The sequence below is a fragment of the Nematolebias whitei genome, chromosome 22 (assembly GCF_014905685.2).
Source record: "Nematolebias whitei isolate Nwh7 chromosome 22, NemWhi1, whole genome shotgun sequence".
Taxonomy (NCBI): domain Eukaryota; kingdom Metazoa; phylum Chordata; class Actinopteri; order Cyprinodontiformes; family Rivulidae; genus Nematolebias; species Nematolebias whitei.
In genome coordinates, this window is record NC_056519.1 from 5,772,636 (window position 1) to 5,800,605 (window position 27,970).

Here is a 27,970-nt window from a genome sequence, read left to right on the forward strand (position 1 = left end):
TCATTACGAGTCATGGAGGGCTCAGCAGCTTTCTTTTAATGTGAAGCTTCAAGGCCAAAGCAACACATTAGTGACTGAGTTTGTTCTCACAGTCGTTAAAGGAAAAACAATAAATTACAGTCCAACCAAAATGAGCTAAACATTGTTATCCTGTTCCCTGCCTTGTAAACTGTAGGTGTTTACTGCCAAAACACGCATAGCTTGAGACTAGGGGTCTAAAAAATCTTTTAAGTCAACTTGAACTTACAAGTTGACTACATGTGTGGCTGTTTCTGAAATAATCTGAGCCAGGTATCCAGAGTGAGGTATCCAGAGTCAGGTATCCAGAGCCAGGTATCCAGAGCCAGGTATCCAGAGTCAGGTATCCAGAGCCAGGTATCCAGAGCCAGGTATCCAGAGCCAGGTATCCAGAGCCAGGTATCCATAGTCAGGTATCCAGTGGTACCGATCCACCTCATGTCAAAGTCTTTCAGGTCTTTGCATAAATTCAGTTTTTCATTCAACCTTTATTTAGACAGGTAAATCCCATTGAGTCTCAAGGACTCAGTTACAAGAGAGACCTGATTTCAACAAAGAATGATGACAACAATGGACAACAATGGACAACAATACAGTTATAAAAAGGCATACAGATTTTTTTTGTTTTTGTACAAATAAGATGGCAAAAAAGTAACAACCAGCTAGATTATAAGGCGAATGTAGAAAACTAAAAACAGGAGCATGTCTGCAATGGTCCTTGCCAGGAGTCCAACAGATCCTTAAAGACACTTAGAGAGGTCAAGGTCGAGAGCTTCAGGTCTTTTTGCAAGATATTCTAGGAAACAGTAGCAGAGTAGGAAAAGGCCCTTTTGCCAAGTTCAGTCCACACTGAGGGAACACTGCAGGTAATAATGTCCTGAGAGCGTACGCTGTAGCTGCACTCATGCAGAGAAATGTAGGAGATGTATGAAGTCAGCAGACCAAGCTTCCAACAAACTGACCACAACAGCTCATTGTCCATTAAACATTAAGAATGTTTCAGATATTATGAACCATCATTATGAGATATTTGTTGATTTTGTCTCTAATTGCCACACAGTGAAATAAAAAAATTAAAAAAATCACAAAGGTACATCACACTTGAAGCTTATCGTCATAAAATTTTGATTGTAGCTCATCTCACTGTGATTCCAGACAGTTGGATTTCTTGCAGCGACAGAGTCTTTTATGCCACAAATATCTGAGAAATATCAGTCAATGAAGGAACGGAGAGCAAAGCGCTGGCTTTGTTTTTATTTTAAAATAAAGAGGAACACAAAACTTGCGTAACGGCTCACGGCTGAGCAAATAGACGCCGGTCGCAGCAGCATACACGCCACATGAAGGCCACTGAATATTTTTAATTTGTTTTTGGTTGTGAGAGTGTTACATCTGAAGTCAGTGAGCTGTCATGTTGAAGAACCACAATTTCAAGCTTGCAAAGAATTTCATAGGACTTGGCAAAAACTTCAGACTGTAAACCGAACATGGGCTGTTTGAGAAGAAAAACTTTAGTAAAAATCTGTGAGCAATTATTAGATATTTGTTTGATGATTGGAGACCAACAAGTACTGCAAGAATTAGCACAGCAAGCTGCTTTAAAGCAGAGGAAGCAGTCTTAACGATCACTAATTCCAGCTGCTGCCTTTAGATTTAGAACTGTTGCTCATTTCATGTTTTTGCTAAAACAAACTGTTCACACGGTTGGAGTTGTGGTAATTTAAAAGCTGAAAACTCCTCTAATGAAACAGACTTCAGGCAGGAGACTGCTAGCTTGGGATCTTAATATTCTTTTGGTTTTACTGCTGCTACGGATCAGCATGAAGGGGGTGGGATTGGGGGGGGGTTCACATATTCTAGCAGATCTGAGCTCACCATTGATTTTTGTTTCTACTTCATAATTCTTTCAAAACAAAATGTTTTGGTAGAAACAGACGCTGGAACTCTGAGTTTGTATTATTTTTTTAAATCATACAATCCCAAACCGGCAGCGCGATGGCTCAGTGGTTAGCACTGTTACCTCACTGCAAGAAGGTACTGGGTTTAACCCCCGTCCAATTCAGTTGAACCTGAGGTCTTTCTGTGTGGAGTTTGCATGTTCTTGGGCTTGCGTGGGTTTTCTCTGGGTATCCGGTTTCCTCCCACAGACCAAAAACATGCATGTTGCTGCCTTCAGGCTCAGGCCTCCTTTGCAAAAGAGATCTGTGATCTCAATGGGATTTGCCTGGTTAAATAAAGGTAAATAAATAAGTACGAACAGGAAAAGCACTTGGCATGTCCCTACCATCTACTGGCGTTTATTTAAAAAACATAACTTGGATTAATTCTTTGTATTTACCTGCTTCAACCAGACTTTGAACATTTGAAAATCCCTGCCAATGTCTATACGTTATATCTAGCTTTTGCTTCTGTTAACATTGACTCCTACGTGCACTTTTAAGTATCTGCAACAGCTCTGTGCGCTGTCAGGTGATGTAATGTAAAGGTGTTTTTGTTTGCCGGTTTAAGGTTGTGAAATATGTCAGATCCCATCTCATATTTAAAAAGTACGGCACACTGTTCTCCTGGTTTAATTATTCAAGAGATCTGAACTTGGGTGACAGTTCATGCATTTAGATTCACTTAAGCTACCTGCTTCCTGTCTGCTTTCAGCAGTGACCTGGTTTCCCAAATCTCTAATATACCGTGTGACTAACACAGTTTAGGTAATTAGAGAGAACCTACTTCCTTCAGATAGAGGGACCAGAGCTTCTTGGCCATGCGTATAGTAAAGGTAATATATTTGGTTGCCTCACTTTTTTCCTCGTCCAGTAGTTTTATGTCAGTATAATGCTCAGAGGATGGAAGAAAAGGTTTCAGACACACAAAAGGAACAAAAAGAGAAAACGTAATAACCTGTCTCAATATATTTTTAAAGAATACACTTCGTTATTTCACCCATAACCATTAAATAAACTTTTTACAATTATAAAACCGCATGTACCAATCGTTCTTTGTTTCAATGATGAATAACTCTATTGGGTTTGACTATCTTATTCAAAGCCAAGACGGTGATGGCATTAACTCACATGTATCCTAAACTATCATGGGATTTGAAATAATTTTAAACGTGATCGTGTGTTGGAAAAGTGCATTAAACTGTCAGAGTTCTGGGATTCATGGTGTTCTAGGATTTAAGGTGCATCCACATAATTTATTGCTTTTGTTTGCTTGTGAATACATTCATCATTAAAGGTGATTACACAAACTCAGATTACAGTAACTAGTCTATACTTCTGCAGCTGTAATTATCTACAGTTTTTCCACCCAAACTCAGTGAAGCTGCTCGTGTATTCTCAGCTTCTGTCATTTTCTCACCCGCCTACAGTAGCAGTGAATGACAGATAATCGTCCTGTCCTTCAGTCTTCTCTACATCGCTGTGTCCGTTATTGTCTGCTTTTTATCTTGACCTGTCATCTCCCTTTCTTTCTCCTCTGTCATCATGTTTCGTTTTATCACACACATACCACTTCCCCATCGCAGCTCCGTTGTGTTGGTTCTGTCCCAACCAGCTGATAGACATCCGGTGCCACAAAAGGAGGCAATCTCCATCCAACTTGGGGCCATTGTTGTTTCTAATAGAAAAGACTTAGAGGTGAAGAGGAGCTATTGATTCAGCTGACTGAGGGAGAAGAGAGGAAGAGGAAGAGAATGAACAAAGTGGACGAGAATGGTGGTCTGTTGACACCTTGTTCAGAAAAAGAACGCAGACGTGTTGTTTTTGTGATGCTTGTCTACAGAGCAGTTTGGCTCGTGCTCGGTCAGTGGATGGACAGGAGGAGGGAGAGGAGGAGAATTTATGAATAATAAAGGATTTGGAGCTGATTTCATTCGGTTGCCTCAGCTGATCAAAGACTGGACACGTTAAAGTTGACAAGGAGAGGAAGTGAGTGTAAGAATGGAGATAAGGTAGACACATGGAAAATTGGACCAAAATAAAGATTCAAAAATGGGATGTGCATTAAAAAAAGAAAGAAAGGCAAGATATTGTAATACATTACAGCATTTCTCCTAGGTGACTTGCCTTGGGAGGGCACTCTTATCTGGGTTTTTTGTCGGGGGGGGGGGGGGGGGGTGCTGTTGAGAAGCATTTAGTGGTGGCGGTACGTTGGTGGTCGGTTGGGAGCTCTGTTCTGTTGACATGGCAGGACATCCTCCTTGAATAATGGTAGGGGAAATAAGAAATACGATCACAAATAAAATGAAAGGCAGCAGAAAGAAGAAAAAGTCTTATTGTATCTGCCCCTTTTTTCCCCAAAAATTAATTAAAACAATAATAATCTTCAAATAACAAAAACAAAATAATTAACTCCTTCTCAAGCAACAATTCATACAATTACACATTAAGCTATTTCGTATTTTTTCATTTAAATTTCATTTCAAATTTTTTCAGAAACAGATCCTGTCTAACCCTGAATGCTAGAAAACGCCTTGTATCTGTGACTTTCCTTCCCTCCATTGATTATGGTGACATTATTTACATGAACGCTCCTACAAGAACCCTGCAGATGTTGGATGCTGTCTATCACGGTGCACTAAGATTCATAACTGGCTGTGATTATCGTACCCACCACTGCACCCAGTATTCACTGGTTAACTGGTCATCATTAACTTCACGCAGACTCTCTCACTGGTACATTTTCATCTTTAAATCACTTCTTGGTCTGCTGCCTTCATACATCTCCTCCTACATGTCTCTGCGTGAGTGCAGCTACAGCGTGCGCTCTCAGGACATTATTACCTGCAGTGTTCCCTCAGTGAGGTCTGAACTAGGCAACTACTCCGCTCCTGTTTCCTGGAATATCTTACAAAAAGATTTGAAGCTCTCGACCTTGACCTCTCTAAGTGACTTTAAGATTATGTTGGACTACTGGCAAGAACCAACGCAGACATGTTCCTGGTTTTAGTTTTCTACATTCGCCTTATAATCTAGCTGTTTTTGTTACTTTTTTTGACATCTTATTTGTAAAAAAAAATAAAAACCTGAATGCTTTTTTATAATTGTCTATTGTTGTTGCTGTTGTCATCATTCTTTGTTAAAATCAGGTCTCTCTTGTAAATGAGTCCTCGAGGCTCAGTGGGATTAACCTGTCTAAATAAAGGTTGAATGAAAAATTCTCGTAAACGTGCGCATTAATCTGGCATTTTTAACATCGCTCTCCAGATTATTTCATAATCTAATTCCTTGGATTGAAGAAGACGTCCCATCAAACTAGCTCGAAATTTAGGTTTCACAAATATCCCCTTAAGATTATAACGACTCTTCTCTTTTAACAAAATTTATTTGGATATTTAAAGTTAATGTATTATGAGCCTTATACATATAAATTATAAAAAACTATAATCTACCAAATCATGGAACTTCAGTAACTTCAGCTGATAAAATAATGTACTTGATTATGATGATTATTGATGATACAATATCCTTATAAAAACAAAATGCCCTTAAAGTATGTACTATATGCAGTGCACATCTACTAAACAATCTCTCACTGCTCAGATGATTCTCTGCTCCACAATTTACTATCGGCTCCGCCCTCCCCGGACAAAACTGTGCACCATGGGTGACGGGGCCTTTTGCTCTGCTGCTGTCTGTCTGTGGAACACCATTCCCAACCTTCTAAGAATATACCAGACCCCAGAAAGTTTAAGAAAGAACTGAAGACCTTCCAACAATATTCAGTCAGGTCATCTGACCAGTTTCTTTTTTTGTTGAGATGTTTCGGTTTAACTTCCGGTACCGACATCAAAATGTGGGCGTCTCTGGGCAGCACGCCTCATCCCCAAAATGCCCCCCGGGCGCTTTCAATAGCTGCCCACTGCACCACCTGGTGGTGGATGGGTTAAATGCAGAGACTAATTTCGCCATTGTATGGAAACATACAGTGCTGACATTGTGATGACATTATTATTATTATTATTATTATTAGCCCAACTCTCGGCCCTTGAGCAAGGCCCTTAACCCCCACCATCTGCTCCCCCAGGCACCCTAGATAGCAGCTCTCTGCTCCACACTGAGGGCTGTGGTAGCTCGGTGCTCTGTGGTTTCGTCAGAAACGGCATCCGGCGTAAAAATAATTGCCAAGGCTTCGTTCGAGTTATTTCACAGTGGTGACCCCTGAAGAAGAGAGCAGCCGAAAGAAGAAAACAAAAAAGTTCTCGTTTTATTCTCTCTGTTTTATATTGTAGCACTTTGACACTGAAAACTGTAAAGTGCAGTACACATTAAATTAATATTATTACTACCAAACTTGTGCAAAATATCTGTAAATCTGACTGAATTAGACATTTCTGTGTTTGTCAATTGACTGTGATGGCCATCTTTAATCCGATTTAATCCAAAAAGTAATCAGTTGTAGATGCACATCGAATAATTACTTCCTGAGAGTTTTACTTAGTTCTGTTCAGTGGTTCAGATATTTCGCTAACAGACACACACAGGTCTCTTGAAAACAAGTCCTCACTAGTCAATGAGACTGCCTGTATAAATAAAGGTTATATTAAAAATAAAAATAAAATGCACACCAATACACAACACAAATTCTCACACACATTTTCAAAGTAAGTGACAATAAGTTAAGTGAGATTGGCACTCGTTGAAAAGCACAATGTGCATAAAACTCAACAAATGAAGCTACAAAATTCAACATAATTTTAAACCGGACTTCTTTTAGCTACTCCACATGACAACAATGCACAAAGAGCCGAATGGGGCTTGGCCCGAGAAGCGATGTGTGGAAAGGCCTGCAGAAAGAGGAAGTCAGTGAGAGGGAGAGAAGGGCAGTTGATTAAAGGCAGCAGCTTCAATAATGCAAATGTAATTACTTTCACCGGCCCTCACACTTGCTTAGCTCCTAACTGCATTAACTCTGGAGTGGAGGGAGAGAAAAAAATACCTGAAAAACTAGAGAGGCTCAGGGCAGAAAATGGAGGTGGGGAACAAATGTAAATTAGCAGAAAACAAAGTGAAGTTAAAAGGTATTTTTAGATAGTGAAAAGAGAAACAAGAGTGGAATACGTAATCACTTTAGAGAGGGATTAGAGGATGATGGAAGGAGGAGGTGAAACGTGAAGCCAAGCAAGGTGTTATATGAAAAATGTGAGGAAAAAACAAATGACTTGTTCTAGTCAAAGTAGTTTTGGCTTAATTGTGAAACGTAGAGCTGAAGTCGCATGTTGTCATGGCTACTCAACTTCATTAGTAGCAACTGTGCTTTGGAATAGAAATGAAGGATAATATGTGAAAAACATCCACCCTGCTCTGCATGGACAAGGAACAGAGTCGAAACATAAATCATCAATAACGATAAACAAAAACTTGATATAAACAAGAAAAATCTGTGTTTTGATATAAATGTAAAATGAGCAGATCTGCTGAACTTTCAATGTTGAAATATTTAAAAAGGACAACATTAATTCAACCTTTATTCATACAGGCTAGCCTCATTGAGCCACGGGGACTTATTTACAAGAGGGACCTGTTCAAGTTAACACAAGGTTAGCAGTACAATGAAATGCTGAGGATGAGAAGAACCGATTTCAGACAGAACATGTGAAGTACAGACAACAATAACAATAAAAATGCAGTTAAAATAAGATTAGTGTATAACACAAGGACAAAAGACAAAGATGAACAACGAACAAGGAAACACAAAGATATGAAAGACACTAAATACTCACGACATAAACAAATCAAGGATGCATAAAAGACATAAAGGCTCATGAAGAAGCAAAACGGATGCACACAAATAGAAAAGAGCACAGTTTTTCACAAAACTTACAAGTTCTTTAATTTTAATGAGGAAAAAAATGATAAATAGCTACAAAATTTTAAAATAAAGTTACAAAAACTGAACATCATAGCTGCAATGATTTGATACCTGATGGGCTGTCGTAGCTGAGGGGAGTTGTGGCGCAGAGGTTAGAGAAGGTGGGCCTGTGATCGGAAAGTCGCCAGTTCGACTCCCCGAACAAAATGCGAGTAGGAAAGGTGAAGCACCCACATCTGCCTCCACCCTCATTTCCCCCACTCTGGGCCCTTGAGCAAGGCCCTTAACCCCCACCATCTGCTCCCCCGGGCACCCTAGTCGGCAGCTCCCTGCTCCACACAGAGGGCTGGGGTAGCTCGGTGGTCTGTGGTTGCACCAGGAAGGGCATCCGGCGTAAAAACAATCGCCAAATCTTGATGCGATTTAGTTGACTGTGGCGACCCCTGAGGAAGCGAGCAGCCAAAAACAAAAAAATTAAAATAGCTGTAGTAGCTGAAAGTATGCTGAAGTGTTTAGTCAAAATATCCATTACCTTCAGCTTGTTCCAGAGTCGGGTGGCAGAGGCAACAGCTTGTGCATGGAGGCCCAGACATCTTTTCCAGCTCTTCTAGAATTCCCAGATGTAGTCTGTCCAGCGTGTCCTGGGTCTTCCCCGGGGTCTCCTCCCAGTCGGACATGCCTGAAGCACCTTCCTAGGGAGGCGCCCAGGGAGCATCCTTACCAGATGCCTGAACCACCTCCACTGGCTCCCATCTATGGAGAGAAGAAGCAGCTGTACTCAAAGTCCCAGCTTACTGAACTTCTCACCCTACCTCAAAGGGAGAGTCCAGCCACCCTGTGGAGAAAACACGTTTCAACCACTTGTGTCGGTGATCTCATTCTTTTGGTCACTACTCAACGTTAGTGACCGTAGGTGAGGGTACGAAGGTAGACTGACCGGTTAACAGAGCTGCTCCTTGCATCTCAACCCACCGGATCGGCACAGTCCACAATACTGTGGACGTCGCACCGATTCATCTGTCAGACTTTAATCAAAATAATGTACAGGAAAACAGCAGTGAATGCTGATTCAGCATATTATTTTACTAACGGACAGAGTTGACTCCAGTAGTCTGTGGTCATATTTTAAGCAATAATCTTGCCTGGTAAGTTTCTGCTCAGTGTGTGTGTGTTGGGGATCGCTGCACATCAACGTTAGGGTCGTTATCTATAAGTTGTTGATAGTCAGTTTTGTGTTGCTTACTGTGGCAGCCATCTTTATTCAAGTTGACTCCAAAAGCTAATCCGTTGCAGATGTACCTCCTAAGATTACTTTCTGCAAGTTTTAATACCGTTTGTGGAGAGGTTCTTGATTCATTTTGGTAAAAAAAAAAAACATTTGCCCACAGATTCAAGTACTTCACTTTATGGCAGTGAGCAATGATTTGATAAGTTTTATGGATTTTAATGAAGATGGATCTTTAAGGTCTTTAAGAGAAAATGGCAAAATTACCTGTAGGAGGTGATGCCAGGACTTCCTCCGGTTGACTTGGAAGGACACAAGTGGCAACAACTAGATTTTTTTTTTTATGGGTACTCCTGCACCTTTTTTCCCTCATCATCCATTTGTTCCATCTGCAGGGTAGTTTGCCACATCAGCTGTTCTCCATATATGCAGCTATGACCCCTGAAGGAAACACAATCCTGGATGCGATCATGTGTTTGGGTGCACACGCACGCACAAAATGCCTACATGCTGATCTCGCACTGATCGGATTCTGCAAACTCAACCAACACGATCAGCTTCCATTAATAACACCATATTCATAAATTTAGTTTGATCGTCCTGTTTTTAATCGGACACGCTTACACCACTTGTGTCGTATTGGGCAAGTTCTTTTCAAACATTAGTGGAGCTGCTGAACGGGTCTCAGAAATGGCGAGTGTGAGCTGAGGTTTGATGTTGTAGAAGTTGAGACGAGGCATTCCCGACACGTACTCCTAGCATTAATGGATCACGCAAGATCTTTGCTTACAAGATTTGCCTCCTGCTGTCAGAGTGTCATAAACACCGATGTCAGGACTTTAATGAGATTCACATTTATCCTACAAATGGTTGTATTTCATAACTGATAAGTGTATATTCAGATATCTTTGAGTCAACAAACTGCGTTCACCTTTTTTGTCTCCAAAGCTGTATGTAGTCTTGCATGTTTTTTCCACGTCACTCTGAGTTAGGTGGCCTTTTTTATTTACACTTAAAAAAAAAAAAAAAAGGTGGCCCAAGTCTCGTTCAAGGTGTGAAATTGCCCCCTGAAAATGACTTGACATGGACTTGTTATGGCTGCTGAAGCGTCGTGAAAATGTATTCTCAAAGTGAATATGTGGAATTTTCAACCTTTTCATTGTGTGTTGTGAAACGCTGACCCTCGGGCCGGGCGGCTGTGAAACAAATGACATTAACTTGCTCAAAGAGGGATCGATTTCACAGCTTGTTGAACAAATTACACATGTGAACTTGTGACAAAATGAATAGTTGAGGTTGTTCACTTTGTTGTTTGGTCACTCAGGGTTACAGGATGAGTTTGTGGTTCTTAGTTGTATCTTTATAATCATCGTGGCTTGTAAGAATTTCTAAAACTATTTGATTTTTTTAAAATTTCTGCACTCATTAGAGGTTGACGATCCTTGAATTTTCAAAAACCAATGCTGATATTTAGTACGTGAAACAGCCAATGACACATAGAGCTGCTTTGTTGTTTATGTTTGGTTTGTTATTGCAGCAGTTTGTTTGATACACTTACCAATCAACTAGATTTTATAAAACGAATCAACAAATAGAAATAATTTGCCTAAATTCTTACTACACGGCTTTTAATGGTCTGTAGTGGCACCACCATTGGGGGCCGAGATGGTGTAGAGGCAGGGCAGCCGACTCAGGACCCAAAGATCCTGGGTTCGATCCCCAGTCATTGCACATCTCGCTGTGTCTCTGAGCAGGACACCTCATCCCCAGTTGCTCCCTGGGTGTTCCCAATAGCCGTCCACTGCTCCACCTGGTGGTAGATGGGTCAAATGCAGAGAGCCAATTTCGCCTTTGTATGGGAACATACATGGATGACAATAAAACATTATTATTTTTAAAATAAGAAAATATGAGAAGAGAACTTTATTGATCCTGCAGGAAATTGTTGTGCCAGAGTTTCAATACAAAGGAAATTACACAAGGAATCACACAAGATATACAGTATATAAAAAGCAGATAATAAAAAAAAATCACACAATATAAAAATACTAGGTCTGTCATGATAACAAATTTTGCTGGGCCATTAATTGTCTCAGAAATTATTGCGATAAACGATAATATTGTTTGAAATTTGACAATAATTAGTGATTATTGTAAAATTTAAGAAGGAATATTTAATTTATTTTGAGTGTAATGCTTTTCTTTGACCACCGGACGGCAGTATAAGACTGTTTGAACCGAAGGATGGATAGTGAGGGAGCGAGCAGCATGTCTCTAAGAAAAATAAGAGGGAGGCCCCTTGACGTGACATGGGTCATCTCTTTTCGGTTCTCAAAATGGCAGACGCTCGGTGTGGTTTGAGCTCTTTAGCATAGCATTTTCACACAAAGCTTTTAATTAAAAACAATATCAGTAAACAAGTTCTCAGCTTGTTTTTGCAGAGAAAAACAACGTATTACATGAAGGCACGAGTTCCAACCGAGAATTCTGGAGCTTCGACAAGACGGAGGTTTATTCCCAAGGTCGGCCTGTTAGCTTAGCTCGTAGCTTAGCTTCTCAGCCTAGCTGCTTTTAACGATCCAAAAACGCGATTTTGGACAGCTAAAATAAATTTTAAAGAGAAAAGAGAAAGGGAGGGGTCAGTGAAGAGCACCAGAGTCGAGTCTTTTGTCATCCAGTGTCTTCAGTAGAAAGAGAGAGACGCGAAGAAACGATAAAGCCAATAAATGAAAATGAGGTTGATAATTTTCATTTATCATGCGATTAATTGATTTATTGTTTATCACGACAGGGCTAAAAAATACCAACCATTAAGGTTTAAAACAGGTCAAATAATTTAACCCTCTCAGTATATAAAAGGAAAGCCATGGTATTTTTCTTGGTACATTTAACATCTTGTAAAAAGTATAACATTTCTGGTCCACTTTCTTTGGGCTTTTCTTGGTGTTGTACCAAAAAACGCACCCCTGCCATCAAAGGCACGTCCATCTTTGGATGCCCTTGAGTGAGATGAGGTTGTAATGTCGCACGTAACAAACCTGGTCATTGGTTTAGCATGCTCAGACCTGGGACACTGTTTAAAAATATATAAAATCGGCTAAATTGTGGGCGGCCGTGGTGCAGTGGTAGTGGCAGCCGACCTCTGATCGGAAGGTTGGAGGTTCGAATCCCGACTTCCCACACCATGTGCCGTTGTGTCCCTGGGCAAGACACTTAACCCCGAGTTGCTCCCGGTGGGACTGGATGGCGCCTTGCATGGCAGCCTACCGCCACCGGTGTATGAATGTGCGTGTGAATGGGTCGATGGCTGGTACTGTAAAGCGCCTTGGGGCCCCTCATAGGGGGCTGGAAGGCGCTATAGAAGTAAGCTCCATTTACCATTTACCATTTAAATAATCAGCTTGTTTTGTCTTAAATATCCTGTTTGAAACAAACTAAAACTTTAAAGTGCTTTCTTTGTTTCAGATAAAGCCGGAGTTCACTCTGATCTTTTCTTCTTCTTCTTTCCCCCTTCAGGACAACTATACATTTGCTCAGCCAGGCATTCAGAGGAAAGTCAAGGCCCTGGAGGAGCTGGTCAGCAGAATTGATGGTGAGTTATCTACCTGCTTTTACCCATCTCTTCACCCTGCAGCTCTTTGTTGTCAATGCCTCCATTTTCCATTAACTTGATTATTTTAGGACTGTTTCACCTATTTTCTATCAGTTCTTATTATTTTATTGTATTTATCATTCAACTGTTTTTCTGTCAACTGTTGTGCACAGTTAAATTTTAAGTTTTGTGATCCTCTGATGGTTTGATATGATTTTTTGGGGTAATTGTTCAGTCTTTCTTTGAATCTTTAAACCTCCAGTCTCCCTCACCACCTGACCTGTTCTGCTCTGATCCCTGCTCCTATCCCCCGTGTCCACACTTGAATCAGTTACAGTTTGTCCCATAATAAGTCCAGTGTGTCTTTCACCCATAAAGGACTAATTACTATAGCTCACGTATCAGCACATTAGTTAATTTATAAACAGGTAAAGCATCTCAACAATGGCTATTTCATCTGCTATTTTATTATTTAGGACTGTTACTTTGTTTTAGCTTAAAAATACAACTATCAAGTTTATTCACCGTAAGTCCTGCAGCTGAAAAATCCCTCCACTGAAACAGAGGCTTCAGGTACAGAGACATGTGCTGCTGCTAATTCTGCTAGCCGAAGATCTTCTTATTCCTGCGTTGTCACTAGTCCAGTGGACACTGGGATGATCAGTTGTGCTTTTCCACATTTTTTCACATGAGATCGGTGTCATTTTTATTAAAAGCACAGTTAAAAAAAAGTCAAATTATAAAGGTATTAATTCTTCCAATTAGTCCATTTTAACTAAACTTAAAATATTTAAAAAATCACTGCCCATCCCTAAAAACTACAATTCTAGTTTGTTTTTGTTGCCTTGGTATCTTACGGGAAAAACTGTCTTTGATTGAATGTTTTTGTGTATTTATATTGTTTTTGCCAGTCTGAATATGAATAATCTTGTGTGTGTGTCGGATCAGACCCAAGTTATTTTCACATGTGGCCTTCAGTCAGAAACGTATCTAGTGTCTGAACAGTCGTGTCACATTTAATCATATTTGTGTCTTTGAAGTAGGAGTATGCTGATCGGTCCAAATATTGGTATTATCTAACATCATATTATGTTGCTATATTGATATCAGTGTATCAACATATTGATATCACTATATCATCATATTGATGTCAATATATCACCATATTGATATCGGTATATCAACATATTGATATCAATATATCATCATATTGATATCAATATATCATATTGATATCAATATATCATCATATTGATATCAATATATCATCATATTGATATCGGTACATCAACATATTGATATCGGCACATCAAGATATTGATATTGGTATATCAAGATATCGATACCGCTATAGCAAGATATCGATATCGGTATATCAAGATATCGGTATATCAACATATTGATGTAGTGAACTAAGCCTGAGGTCAAATTCTGACCTTAAGGACCTTATGGGACAGAAACTGTCATTTCATTGATTTGAATCCAGAAATACAGGTTGACCCATCCTGAGACTTTCTTTCTTGAATTGATCAAGTGAAAGAACACTATTTTCTATTATCATTGCTATTTTACAAATGTTTGATAATCAAAGTGTTTTTAGTTCAAACCATTTTTAGATGTTGCAGTGAACTAATCATTTTTAATTCAACTGTGAAACACTAATAATGATTTTAATCCTCATGCAAAGTATAAATCATGTTAAGGTCTGTTACAGAGTAATTATGCATTTTCTGATTTTCTGTCTTTGAATGAGCAAGTGTAAGCTGGTCCAAGGTTGGAGTCAAACGCAAAACAAGTTGTTGGAACGAACTGTCATGTTTTTAAAATCCTCTCAGACGTAAATATAGAGGCTGGCACCTGTTTTCCCCCAACTCGTCTAAATATTCCTCTCGTCTGTCTGAAAAACATTTTCAATCTGTTCCATAACATTCTTGCTGTTTTTCTGACTCCTAGTGACCTCTTACGTCACAAAAACACACCCCTGTCTGGTCGAAACGACCAATCAGGAAACTCCCAAATGAACCGGAAATAGAGCTCTTTAAATGTCGGTACTTCCTAGTTCTACCCAGTCGAGTCGGGTGGAGAGTTTGCAGCTCCAGTCGTTTGGGAGAACAGAAGTCCAGCATGATCCAGAGCTCTTCCGAGTCTTGTGGGGATTATGACATCTTCCACCTCTGAGTGGAACTTCTGAAGGACTCGACTCATGTGAAGTCCACTCGTGAGGTGAACTGTTGTTGATGAAGTCCCGCCACCACTCCGGACGGTTCTCTGCCATCCTACGGAGACGCTGGACCGGTAGCTTAACTGGAGCTCCGTTTCCACTGATTCATCGTCAGAGAGGTAATGAGTCGAGTTCACTACCGAGCGTACCGAGGAAAGCTGGGTTCGAATGGAGGGTGCCGTTCTGTTCAACACTTTTCACTCACACACACCATCTCCCTCCCTCTAAACTTCATCTTTCCATCTTTAAACTCTTCTATCTGCTAGCAAATCATTCCAGATATTTTTAGAAACATCTGTTGTGAAGAGAGAAAACCATCGCCGTATGGTTAATCAAATTGTACAGCTTGCAAAATTAGCCATGTTGTTGTTGAAATCATTTTGCCAAATTAATGTAAATGTGTGATGTGTTTAAATCGTTTTTAAATAAATGACCCACTGTCGTTGGTGAGTCAAAGATAAACACGTTTCCGTCCACATTTAATTAAATTCAATGCACGTTATTACTCAGTCCAGAAAAATGAAAGAATCCGTTTAATTTATGAATATATACTGCATATGTTTGTCTACATTCTGGCGGCCCGTACGTTTATTCTACATTGATATCGGTATATCAACATATTGATATCGGTGTATCAACATATTGATATCGGTGTATCAAGATATTGATATCAGTGTATCAACATATTATCAATGTATCAACATATTGACATCAGTGTATCAACATATTGATATCGGTATATCAATATATTGATATTGGTATATCTACATACTATCAATATATCAACCTATTAATATCAGTATTTCAACATATTGATCTTATTACTATCATGAAATTTAAAGCTCAGAACTATGTGCTGTCATTCATAAAAGTCCAGTTTTTCTTTCTTTTGTTAGTTTCTTTTGTTCTTTCTTTTTTTTTTTTTTAGATATTCCAACATATGATGTTAACGTTAGTGTTGGATCGTATCGATAATTTTATGATGGGATTGATAATTTTCTTTCTACTTTCAGTACATCTTTCCTTTTTCGGACGTAGAAAGATACAATGCAATGGATGTGGTTGTACAACAACTTTAGGATGCTAACTTGTTTAGCATTCATATTTGCTTTTGTGCGCATGCGCGTCGCTTCAGGGCTGAAGACTGGAGTCTAAAAGACCGTACAACAAAATCACATTTGAGCACTAAATTGGAATTGGGCATAAACACCTGCTGTGTGAATGTAGCTCAATATTTTATTTTCCATTGTTGAACTTTGCAGAACTTTTGTCAGATCGTAATTACATGACTCTATAACCGGGTCACTTTCTTTCTGCTCGGCTGTGTGGAAATATGTCTGTGGGCGTGTAATATCAGTTCAAAGGTGATTCTTGCTGAGGCCTTAGAGTTAATTCATGCACGATGAGTGGACTCATACACAGCCCAGTTACATTTCACACACATACCATCAACTCTGATAATTACCAAAGCTGTTTTTCTTTCTGCATCTCGTTGTTTTTTTATTTCTTCCCCAATAAGTTTTAAAAACCTGCTCATTTTTAAGTTTCACTTTAAACATGAAAGGCATATGCAGCTGTACATAATGCGTTGTGCAAAACGAGGTCTGATCGCAGCAAGCTTCTGTACAGTGGTCATGTTCTCAGCTGACCTTGATACTGTCCCACTCTCCTGTCACCCGCTCTGTCAGCCAGAGGGTGAGGAGGAGTCACCCGCTGCATTTAAATGGACGGGGGAGAACGTTTGTGTGTGTGTGAATGCAGGAGAATGAATGTCAGCCAAAGTCAGTGGGTGTATGCAGGTCCATCTGACACACATGCACCACCGCCCTGAAATTTTTTAGACACTACCCGCAGGAGCTGTACGTCCAAAACAGTCAGAGACGACACGTGTGGACTTCACCCTGCCAGGTCTGTCAAACAAAACAAAAAAAAAGTCAGGTGCTGTCGGTGACCGACTAAAGCGAGTAATCATCCGGAGAATACTCGGTGTGTGCTGGCTAATGAGGTTTGCAGCTATACATCGTTATGCTGTCTTAATTTCTCACCACTGTTCAACCATTATTGCGATGTGACGTTTATTTTATTATAACAGGACTGAAATCTTAAAGCAGAGAATTTTTCATTTTCATTTCTTGATAAATTGTTGTTTTAACAATATTTAATCAAAATAGGTTGATGTATCAAAGCAGTTTGTTGTTAATGCTGGTGATTGTACACATGGGGTGGTAGACAGGGCGCTCGGTTCTGTTGATGGCGGAGGTGATGTAATGGTAGGGGAAACACTGAATTTATAGTTCAAATCGATAAAATGAACTATAATCTTTCCACCAAACCCACTTCAAAACATTTAGACTTCTCCTGTAAGCCATGCACCATGTTCAAGTTCATGTAACACCGATGTCAGCAAGAACACCAGGAACAGAAGCAAAGCCTGTCCGCCTCATCCGCACCTCACAACACCCTGCAATGACATAAAAAATGATCTAGTGTTTTTATTGTATCTTCTATAAGTGCCCTGTCATCATAGCTGGGTGCAGAGACATTTTATACCTCGCTAGCTTGACATTACCAGCTCTAATGAGATCACAGATACCTCTTATCTCGAATTACAGGATTGTTTTTCGCCCTGCTGTCGACATAGCATCTGTTCTGGGAACAATAGCCACCTATCTCTTCCAAAATTACCTATCAGCACTTATCAGATGCGGGTTTATTCACAGTCTTTTGTTTTGATAAAAAGTGAGGGTCTCTCTTCTTATAGCAGGTGGATTGTAAGTGGACTGATATCACTTTCCTGTTCCTGGTACCAACTGAAACTATTTGTATTTTTATTATAATTATTATTAAACCGTTTTTACCCGGAAGTATCCCATTGAGATTTAAAACCTCTTTTCAAAGGAGTCCTGGCCAAGATAGGCAGCAACAAGTACAGTTAAGATACATAGTTACACATTAAATTACACAAAGGAAATAAAAACATGAGTATGAAATACTTTACTATACATTACTGCAAACTAAGAATGGCATGTACATGTAATGGAATTATCGTATTTTCCGCCGTACACGTCGCTTCGTTGTACATTTTGTATATTGCTTGTGTGTTGCCTGTTTTTCTGTCTGTACAGCACTTTGGTTGGCCTTGTCGCTGTTTTAAGTGCTCTATAAATGGTATGGTATGGTATGGTATGGTATAAGTCGCATCTATTATGCGTCACCATTGACGCATCACATTTGTTACGTGTCACCGCTGACAACCCAGAAATGTGGGCCAGTGTTGCGCCAAAAATCGATTGACTGCCAAATGGCAGCCGCGGGAGCGTGCACGGGAGAACTTTACCAAGAATTTAACAAGATTAACACTTAAAAACAATTATTTGTTTGCTCAAAATTATAGAAAAGTCTCGCTTGAACTTTTCCTTAACAAATGCACTTTGACGGTCAAATCAGCTGCATTTCAACAGCCGAGGTGCGGAAGCAGGAGCGCTATGCATTTCGTCAAAATTTAACAAGGTAACCACCTAAAATCAGTTATTTGTTTGCTCGACATTATAGTAAAGGTGTGCCTCATTTGAACTTTTACTTAATAAATGCACTTTGATGGTCAAATAAGCTGCATTTCACCTGGGCGACACAGCGAAATGCAGCTTATTTGATGTTTGCTCCAGAAGTTCTGGAGAGAGATGAAGGTGGCCTTGGTATGGCAAGAAAAGTGTCTCATTAATAGCCACTTTTACCTATTAATGAGACACTTGGCTTGCCATATTACTCAAGGGCCCTCTAGTGGCTGAAAATGGTAGTGTTAAATATTTTCCATGTCGGAATGAATAAAATCGTCAGATCTCAGCCAAAAATTTGGTTATAAATATGGGGAAAAAAAACGTATGTTAATTACTTCAACGTATAAGTCCCAGATATGTTATATGTGGTAACTCATTCCACAGTTTTGGACCTGCAACAGAGAAGGTTCTGTCACCTCTGAACCTCTGAGCTTAAAACAAGTGCCTGGAACCAATAAAACCTCTGATCTGCTGACCTCGGAGAGGGCTGTTGGCTGTATGGCTGCAGCAGATCAGTTAGACAGGAGGAGGCAGAACTGTTCAGAGATTTAAAAACACAGAAGGATTTTACTTTTGTATTTACTTCTAACCTGTTCTTGAGTGATTGCACGTTGTCAGAGAACGGAGCATTCAGACCGGGAGTAAAATGCTCACATCAAAATATGTTTTTACCACAAAATGTAATTTCCCTGCAGTTACACATCAATGTTTCCTCTACCGTTATCCAAGGAGGGCACCCCACCCTGTCAACAGAACCCACTCACTGTCAGCATTACCGTAACCTTGGGAAAACACTGCACATGCAGCCATGTCACATTGCATTGTCAGCTGATCGAGGTCTGCTGGTGTTTTTCTAAAAATTACAATACAGTCAGACATCTGAACCACACTATTTGAATTTTACCACATTTCAGACCCATTTGAGTCACATTTCTGCTTATTCTTGGTTATCACAGTGGTCCAGTCCGCTCTAGAAACTCTGTTTTGGTGGTCTGTTCGGATTAGTAAAATCCTCAGACATTTTTAATGATAAACATTTGTCAACGACAGAGAAATATTCTGACCATGTAAAGAAAAAGAAAAGAAATGGTATGAACTGTATTTTCATAAATAATTTCTTATTTATTTTTTTACCTCCTAAAGGAGATTCATCAGTAAAAATCCACATATTAATAAGAAGCACTCACCTTTTTATCCAGCCTAAGAATGTAGATATTTTTTCTTTGATTCTTCTCATTGCTGACATAAGAAGTCTTTTACTTAAAAACGTCTTAATTTCCCTCCTCCTGTCTCTTACACGACACCCCCCTTCTATAATTATCTACGTACTAATAACACAAACTCCCATTAGCGTTGATCAACGTACGTCTTCAAAGGACAACGGTCTTTTTTTCGGCACATAACGATTCTCTGATCTCTTTATCTGTCTTTTATCTCTGGCTCTGTTATTGTTGCATGCAAGTGCATTAATACAAGTTCATCAACATGCAAATTACCCCAAGGTGAATTTAGCTATGCTAATGTGAGCGTGCATTCGTAGCATGCTTGCCGAGCCTAGATCTGAACAGAATGTCTGGAATAATTGCAATATAATTGGTTTCAAGGCTTCAATACGTTTAAAAAATATATTTTTATAGCATTACTGGATGAGTCGCCATGCTTTTTATATGCATGACATTTGATCTGTGTATATTCTACTTGTAACTTGGGTAGGATTTTTTTTTTTTTTTCCATGTTTTTCAAATGTGGCCCTTTCTTTCAAAGCGTCACCCTGAGGTCCACTCTGGTGCCTGTTAACCTGACCTGAGGTCAGTTGCACATTCTTTTCCCTGTCCTCCCACACAGTCTTCCACAGCCTTAACAAATCACCCCTCGCTCAACACGCTGAGTTCTCCGTGTTCTTTTATGTATTTCAAGAGATTTACCGATGTCTTAACAGGTTTTTTTTTTCAATCCGATATCTTCTTGAACTGTGAAGGTTGTGTAACAGTTGTGGCGTCACTTGTTCCTTTGCTTGTAAAGAATGATTAAAAAAAAGATAGGACTTAGGAAATGCCATTCATTTTGCTTGTTAGGCTACTTTTCTTTTCTGATAAACCCACCCATATTTGCAAATATGACCTTATTTTTGATGTTGACTCGTAGTTTACACCTACTTGAATCGTTCTTTTTTATAACGTATAACGAGTATCATGCCCTAGGAACCGTTAAATAATGTCCAATTAGAAACACCAAAGTCCATGCTCAATAATCCAGGTATAAAATCCAACAGTGTTCAGTCAGCTCATCTGGATGGTTTCTTTTTTTTGTGTGTGTGCTGAGATGTTTCACCCTCCATCCAGAAGGCTTCATCAGTCTGAGGAAACGCCATACTAAACTGATTCTCCCCCAACAGCTTACACCAAAGTGGAAAAACAGTTATGTTGGTGCTAAGATGGCCTCTGGAGCACGCCCTCTCCGTTGTCGACAGTCATGTCAAACTGGTTCAAAATGTCCAAGTCCATGCTCGATAATCCAGGTATAAAATCCAACAATGTTCAGTCAAAGTCGGGATTTTATACCTGGATTATTGAGCATGGATTTTGGTGTTTTGAATCAGTTTGACATGACTGTTGATGAGGGAGAGGGCGGGCACCGAAGGAGAGGGCGTGCCCCAGAGACCATCTTAGCACCAACATAACTGTTTTATTTACACTTTGAAGTATGCTATTGGGAAAGAATGTTTTGTTTGGTGTTTCCTCAGACTGGCGAAGCCTTCTGGATAGAAGCCGAAACATCTCAGCACACACAAAAAACAATAATAATAATAAAACCGTCCAGATGACCTGACTGAACATTGTTGGAGAAGAGTCTGTCAATATTATTGGCTCTTCCCAAGAAATCAGAACCCTTTTTTTTTTTTTACAATTCTCTATTAACAAAGCTATACTAAAAACAATCACTGCATATCTTCCAACAGATTACCATAAATGGTGAACAGTGAACTCACATTTGAGACAGATCTGTTGGCTTTTAGCAGATTTAGACAGTGTTCTGTGTTTCTGAGCTCAGGCCAAGAAATGCAGATGACTTGTTTCCAGGTACACAGTAAATTAACTTTATTTTTTGTTGAACCCCGATCAACTGAGTTTGTGCTGTGGGCACGAGGTAAATTAGAACTTTCCCTAATCCTCCAATCCCTTCCAGAAATAGTAAACCAGAACTCCTCAGTCAGCACGACCTTTTTCTGTTTCTTAGTGTCAAGAAGGATAAAATCTGATAACCTGCTTATGTTATACTCTGAAATCCAGGTCATATTGGTCTTACAACCATCTGCATGTTTTTATGGCTCCGACTGGTCCACTGATGTTAGCTGGCATCTTCATCACAAGAATATTAATAAACTTCTGAACTCCTTCTCACCGTCAAGGGTGGGAACTAGACCTCTAAACAAATAAGTGTAACTTGGGTAGTCACTTATTTTCCCCCTGAAAAGTCAAGTTTGCACTGTCCCAAGCTAAAGATAAACTTTTGATTATTAATATTGACTTTGTTTTACTATCAAATATTGTCATAACTTCCAGTCAAGTGTTTTTTTCTTTTCTTCTGACCACTTTACTCCTTGAGAACATGTTCCAAACTTTCAACAATGTTCAGTCAGGTTGTCTGGACTGTTTTTTTTTTCTGCTGAGCTGTTTCATCCATCATCCGAAGGACTTCTTCGGTCTGAGGAGTCACAAACAAACTGGAGTCCCATAAATGCCACGCTTCCATAGTGGAAATTTTAGTGTTTTGAACCATTTTGGCATGACTGCCTTAGAGGAGTTGACGGGGCAGAGGGCGGGCCCCAGAAGCCATTTTATCATCAGCTAACTGTTTTTTCCACTCTGGGAGTGTGGTATTTATGGGACTTCAGTTTGTTTGTGACTCCTCAGACTGAAGAAGTCTTTGGATGAAGGATGAAACGTCTTAGCAAAAACGAAACCATCCAGATGACCTTGAACATTGTTGAGTTTGTACCTGGATTATTGAGCATGAACTTTTGGTGGTCCTAACTTTCATTATAAGTTTTTGCAATCTGTTTAGTTGTTTTGTTTGCTTGATGTTGACCCGTCTGAAGCAAGACGTGTCTTTTTGTATCTGTCAGGAGTAAGTAAAACATATCAAGTGTTGTGTTAAACTTCTATTGAAATGTTCTTGTTTATTTGTTTACTCAAATACAGGTTCATTTGCTTTCCTCTCGCCTATTTCCAATGAAGCAGTGACCAAAAAACAAAGTGCTAAAGCAAAATCTCACAGGAAATGGTTAAAAAAAAAAAATCAGTTTTAAGCTTTATTAAGTTTTTATTGCAGTTCACAAACACTGCACAAATGATTGAATGTGTTATCTCATTGGACTGAGACTGTTAAAGGCCAGATGGCAACTCAAATTTATGAGAAAATATCAGTCTTTCTTTTTAACAAGGAGCAGCTGATTATCATCTCAAATGCTCAAATACCTCAACTACAGCCCCAAATCCCAAATGAGTTGAAAAAGAGGCGCCATGGATGAATTCCCGTCAACCTGGCGGCGGTGCTCGAGATCCTGCAGCTGGTGGAAAACGCAGCTCGTGACAACGGGAGGACCGGGATCATCCCCCAGCCCCTTCAGCAGTCCGTCTGGGGTGACAAGGAGCTCGGCATGGCTCAAGGAGGAATTCTGCCCGGCATTTGTCAGTCCTGCTGCCCAGAAAAACTGAGAGGCCCGGGGTGGAATATCTGTGGCCAGATTCTTCAGATTTGCTACAGGAGATCCATCCTGCTCACAGCTGTCAGCATCTATAACAACTCTTGAATGAAACCTGGATGATGAGCTACAACACTTAATTTCCCTTTGGGATTAATAAAGTATTTTTGAATTGAATTTATTACAAATGTTTAAGCGGTTACTGTGACAACTGGTCAATGTGTTGTGCAGCTCTAACTTGAAACAGACCTAAAGTGCAGCATAGTGGAAGGTTAAAAAAAAAAAAAAAAGGGAAAATACTCTGCTGTAATTACGTTTTATCAGGGAAAGTGTGAAGTCGGTTGGAATCGGCATCATCAGCAGAATCCTGAGAGCTGCTCGCTGTTCAGCCTCCGGCCTCCTACTGTCCACCAGCCGCCGGCTACGGTCCACTGCAGAGAGCCAGCACGGTTCTCTGGTCTAAGCGTTAGCCAGCACCGGGCAGGAGGACAGTACTCATCAGTCAATCATCGTCTATTAGACATGTCATGCTCAGCCTCCCCCAGCCCCCAAAACAACCCTACTCAGCACGCTCAGCACTGTGCCAGCTAACAGCAGCTCATGAGTAATAAGGTTAAACTTTTACAACTTCTGTTCAGCTCTTTTTACCTTTTCTGGTTCTTTAGCGGCCCCCCCCCACCAAACTTCCTCCTAACAATCAACTGTACTCCTCATAATGTGCACCACTTCCTCTTTGTTTGTTGAAGTTGCTAATATTAAGAGAAGCAAGTTCATTAGTGTAATTTAACATTGTCTAAAGTTGTTGCGCTCCCTTCCTCTCTGTTTGGCAGCTAGCTAAGATCTGTCACCGTGATGCATGCACTGTTAATGAGCTTCCCTTGTTTATGCTTTTACAGCAGCATGTGATAATTAAACTGCAGAGAGGAGTGTGAAATAATAGCTTCGTGTTTACTTTGCGCCCTGCTCATGTGCCGCTGGAGTGTGTGTTTAATTGTTGAACACTCAGACTAAGGCAGAAAGGTGTCACTCAGGTGCTTTTTGTTTGTGAATGTAATAATGCACGTTGTCTTAGAAATATCTTGCGCAGTGTTTTGCCAATAAATGAGTTATTAAAGCTGCAGTTTTCAGTGTGTACGTGTGTGCTTGTCAGTCAGTGCTGATTAAAAGGACAGAGTGTGTTAGAGCAGGATGCGGTACTTCCTCCCTAACTGGCTTTTCTCATAGATTCCCTGACAGCTCTGTAATTACAGCTCTATTAAGAGATGTCTACGTGTGCGTGTGTGTGTCTGTGTAAGAAGCAGAATGAGTGTCATGAGTTTGATGACTATGAAATGAGTCGCTGAATACCGAGTGGTGTTTTTTTTTAAATCTTTTGTTATGCAAAGAAGCATAAAGCAAAACATTGATCAAGAACAGAGAAAGGAACAAAGGCGGTCCTTCTCGGTGTCACAGCCCCGCACGCAGCCAGTTTTCAGCTGACATATTTGCCTCTTACCCAGCCCTCCCAGCGAGAATTCTGCCAGCATGCCATGATACTGACACTGACGTTTGAACCCCACACTGGGACCATATTGAGGCCGCGTGATGCAACATGAGGTCATCCCTGCGTGGTTCGTTTGGGAGCAAGGCCTAATCAGACCATGTTTTTGTGTGAGCTATAGAAAGGAGCAGGTAACAGATAATGGATGGATGGAATATTTACACAATGTGAACTGCAGGTCCAGTTAGCATTTTTTCAAGCGCTTATCACTCACAACTAGGCCTGTCACGATAACACATTTTGCTGCGCAATTAATGGTGTCAGAAATTATTGCGATAAAAAATATTGTTTGTAATTTGACAACAATTAGTAATTATTGTCAAATTTTAGAAGAAATTTTTAATTTATTTAGAGTGTAGTACTTTTTTCGACCACCAGATGGAAGTACAAGACAGTTTAAACCGAAGGATGGATAGTGAGGGAGCGAGCAGCGTGTCTCTAAGAAAAATGGGACGGAGGCCCCTTGACGTGACGTGGTCTGTGTCTCGTTCCTTTTTTTTCGGTTCTCAAAATGACGGATGCTCAGTGTGGTTTGAGCTTTTTAACATAGCATTTTTCACACAAAGCTTTTAATAAAAAATCAGTAAACAAATTCTCAGCTTCTTTTGCAGAGCAAAAACAACTTTTACCATGAAGGCACTGGTTTCAACCATGAATTTTTGGAGCTTTGACAAAACTGAGTTTTTTCCCGAGGTCGGCTTATATAACTCGTAGCTTAGCTTTTTAGCTTAGCTGCTTTTAACGTTCCAAAAACGTGATTTTGGACAGTTAACAGATTTTTAAAAGAAAAGAGAAAGGGAGGAGTCAGTTGAGCCTTTTGTCATCCAGTGTCTTCAGTAGAAAGAGAGACACGAAGAAACAATAAAGCCGATAAATGAAAATGAGGTTGATAATTTTCATTTATCATGCGATTAATTGATTTATTATCGCGACAGACCTACTCACAACCATCATGTAGTACAATAGACATGCTTTTGGTTCCCACAGGGAAACCTTTGTAAGTAATCAAGCACCTTATCGCCGTACGAACCTAGTAAAGATGAAAAAAAGAAAACAACTTCCTCTGTTTCAGAAAGCATAAATTGTTTAGGTATTAAAATTCAATTCAATTTCTATAGCGCCAAGCCACAAACTAAGTTATCTCGGGGCACTGAACAGAAACATTCACATAAATGCCAGTTGGTAAAAGTTATCTGTCTAAGGAAGCCAGCAGACGAGTTGAGCCTTGATTTCGTCACAGTCTCCCATCCTAAGCAAGCACAAAGGCAACAGTGGAAAGGAAAAACTCGCTCATAACGGGAAGAAACTCCAGCAGAACCAGGCTCAGGACAAGCGACCATCTGCTTCGACCGGCTGGGGTTTGAGAGGACGGGAAGGAGAAATGGACACAGAATGGCAGGTCCAGAATGGAGGCGAGCTGGTCCCTGTCTAGGAGGAAAGACAAAAAATAAAAAAGTTAAGATAGAAATAATTACAAACTATTCATTTGTAATTATACATTTGATGAAATGAGGTCAGTTTATTCTCCAGTAATCTAAGCCTATAGCAGCATTACTTAGGAATAGGTCAGGAAACCTAATCCGACCCTAACTATAGGATTAATCAAAAAGGCCTAGTTTGGCCCAGTCTTAAAACTGGACAATGTGTCAGCCTCAAGGACAGAAACTGGAAGTTGGTTCCTCTAGAGAGGAGCCTGAGAACTGAAAGATCTTCCTCCCATTCTGCTTTTGGAAACTCAAGGAACCACAAGTAAACCTGCAGTCTGAGAGTGAAGTGCTCTGTTAGGAAAATATGGAACAATAAGATCTGTAATACAAGATGGAGCTAGGTTGTTGAGGGCTTTGTAGGTTAAAAGTACGATTTTTGAATTCAGTTCTGGATTTGACAGGGAGCCAGTGGAGAGAAGCTAAAACTGGAGAGAGATGATCTCTCCCACTTACTCTCATTACACAACAATGGGCTTATTTTGTCTAAATACTACTTCAGTTTTCCAGAAGAGAAATTTGAATAAAACCATCAAAGAAAGTACTGGATCCACACCTTCAACTGGTGACCTGTTTAAATCTAAACCATATTGAAGGGTTCAAGATGGCTGCCACAGCATATTCGTCGTAGCAAGCACAAAAATGGCTAACTCAGCCAAATTTACAAACATTCAGCAAAGTTTTGTTGTATTTGAGTCATTCCTAAGATCTACTCTGAGATCCAGCAGATCACACAAGATCACATTTTAAACTGTGGCATTCGGTCATGTGCATTTCTTCAAGAAATACTGCTTTTTTTATTTAGTTTTTCCACTTAACTGTTTATTATCGCATATCTTGCAATGCTCAAATAGAAAACCGAATCTATAAAAAAGACTAGGTGTCCTCCTAAAAAAAAATAATAATAATAATTTAGACGTTTATTGAATTTTTTTTGTCAGTTTCGCAGTCGTTGGTTTCTGACAGATTTACATCGTGTGGCAGGTTAGAGGGCTCCGCAACACAATTTTTATCAGATACTAGCGAGGGCTCTGATGTCAAAAAAGTAATTAACGTGTTCTCTATGCATTTCCTATAAACACGAGTCCGTCCTCACCTCTGGATGCCATTGACCTACTTTATATGCACTCCAGTCTTCACCGGAGCGACATGCAATTTCTCTCGAGTGTTGGTACAATTCCACTTTCATTTCTCATCCTGGCTGGCTATGAGGTTTTTCTGAGACAATTTGGATAGCTCTGTAATTACATTTCAATTATTAGGAAACAGCTGTGTGTGTGTGAGACACTGATGACAGCAGCTAGTAATAAAGAAGGGAAAGAATCTGGCTCTTGTGTCGTCACTGTTGTGAAATCTTTTTTTCCTCTAATAGACACCCCCATGTTTGATTTTAACTAATAAATAAAGGCAGAACTCTGTCTCTTTGTGTTACTTTGTCCCTGTTTATGTGTGATTTTTGTTGTTTCTGACAGAGACCGTGCATCGCCACATGCAACATTACGAGGTGGAGTACCTGCAGTTCGCCTTCCGCTGGATGAACAACCTCCTGATGAGGGAGCTGCCGCTGCGGTGCACCATCAGACTGTGGGACACCTATCAGGTGCAGTGACACACAAACACCCAGCACGGCTACTCTTAGAGCTTTTGTTACCTTGTTTGCCCCATTTCTCTCTATGAGACTGTAAGATTTGTCCGGAAGAAGGAAACGGGTATTCCTGACGATGATGCCGGAGATTGCTTCAGAAGTGCCACTACTTTTGCTTGTGCAGTCTAACGCAAAATAATTGAAGGTGTTCAAACATGGCAGCTCTCTCATATT

General features: G+C 40.0%; 1 protein-coding gene across 1 annotated transcript in view; it reads left to right on the plus strand.

The window, feature by feature from the left end:
• The window catches only part of tbc1d22a (TBC1 domain family, member 22a), a 181,191-nt gene that overhangs the window by 99,725 nt on the left and 53,496 nt on the right, over positions 1 to 27,970 (plus strand). The window contains exons 11-12 of the mRNA XM_037696145.1: positions 12,569 to 12,644; positions 27,624 to 27,751. Of these exons, the coding sequence (XP_037552073.1) occupies positions 12,569 to 12,644; positions 27,624 to 27,751 (204 nt within the window). The remainder of the gene's footprint in view (positions 1 to 12,568; positions 12,645 to 27,623; positions 27,752 to 27,970) is intronic.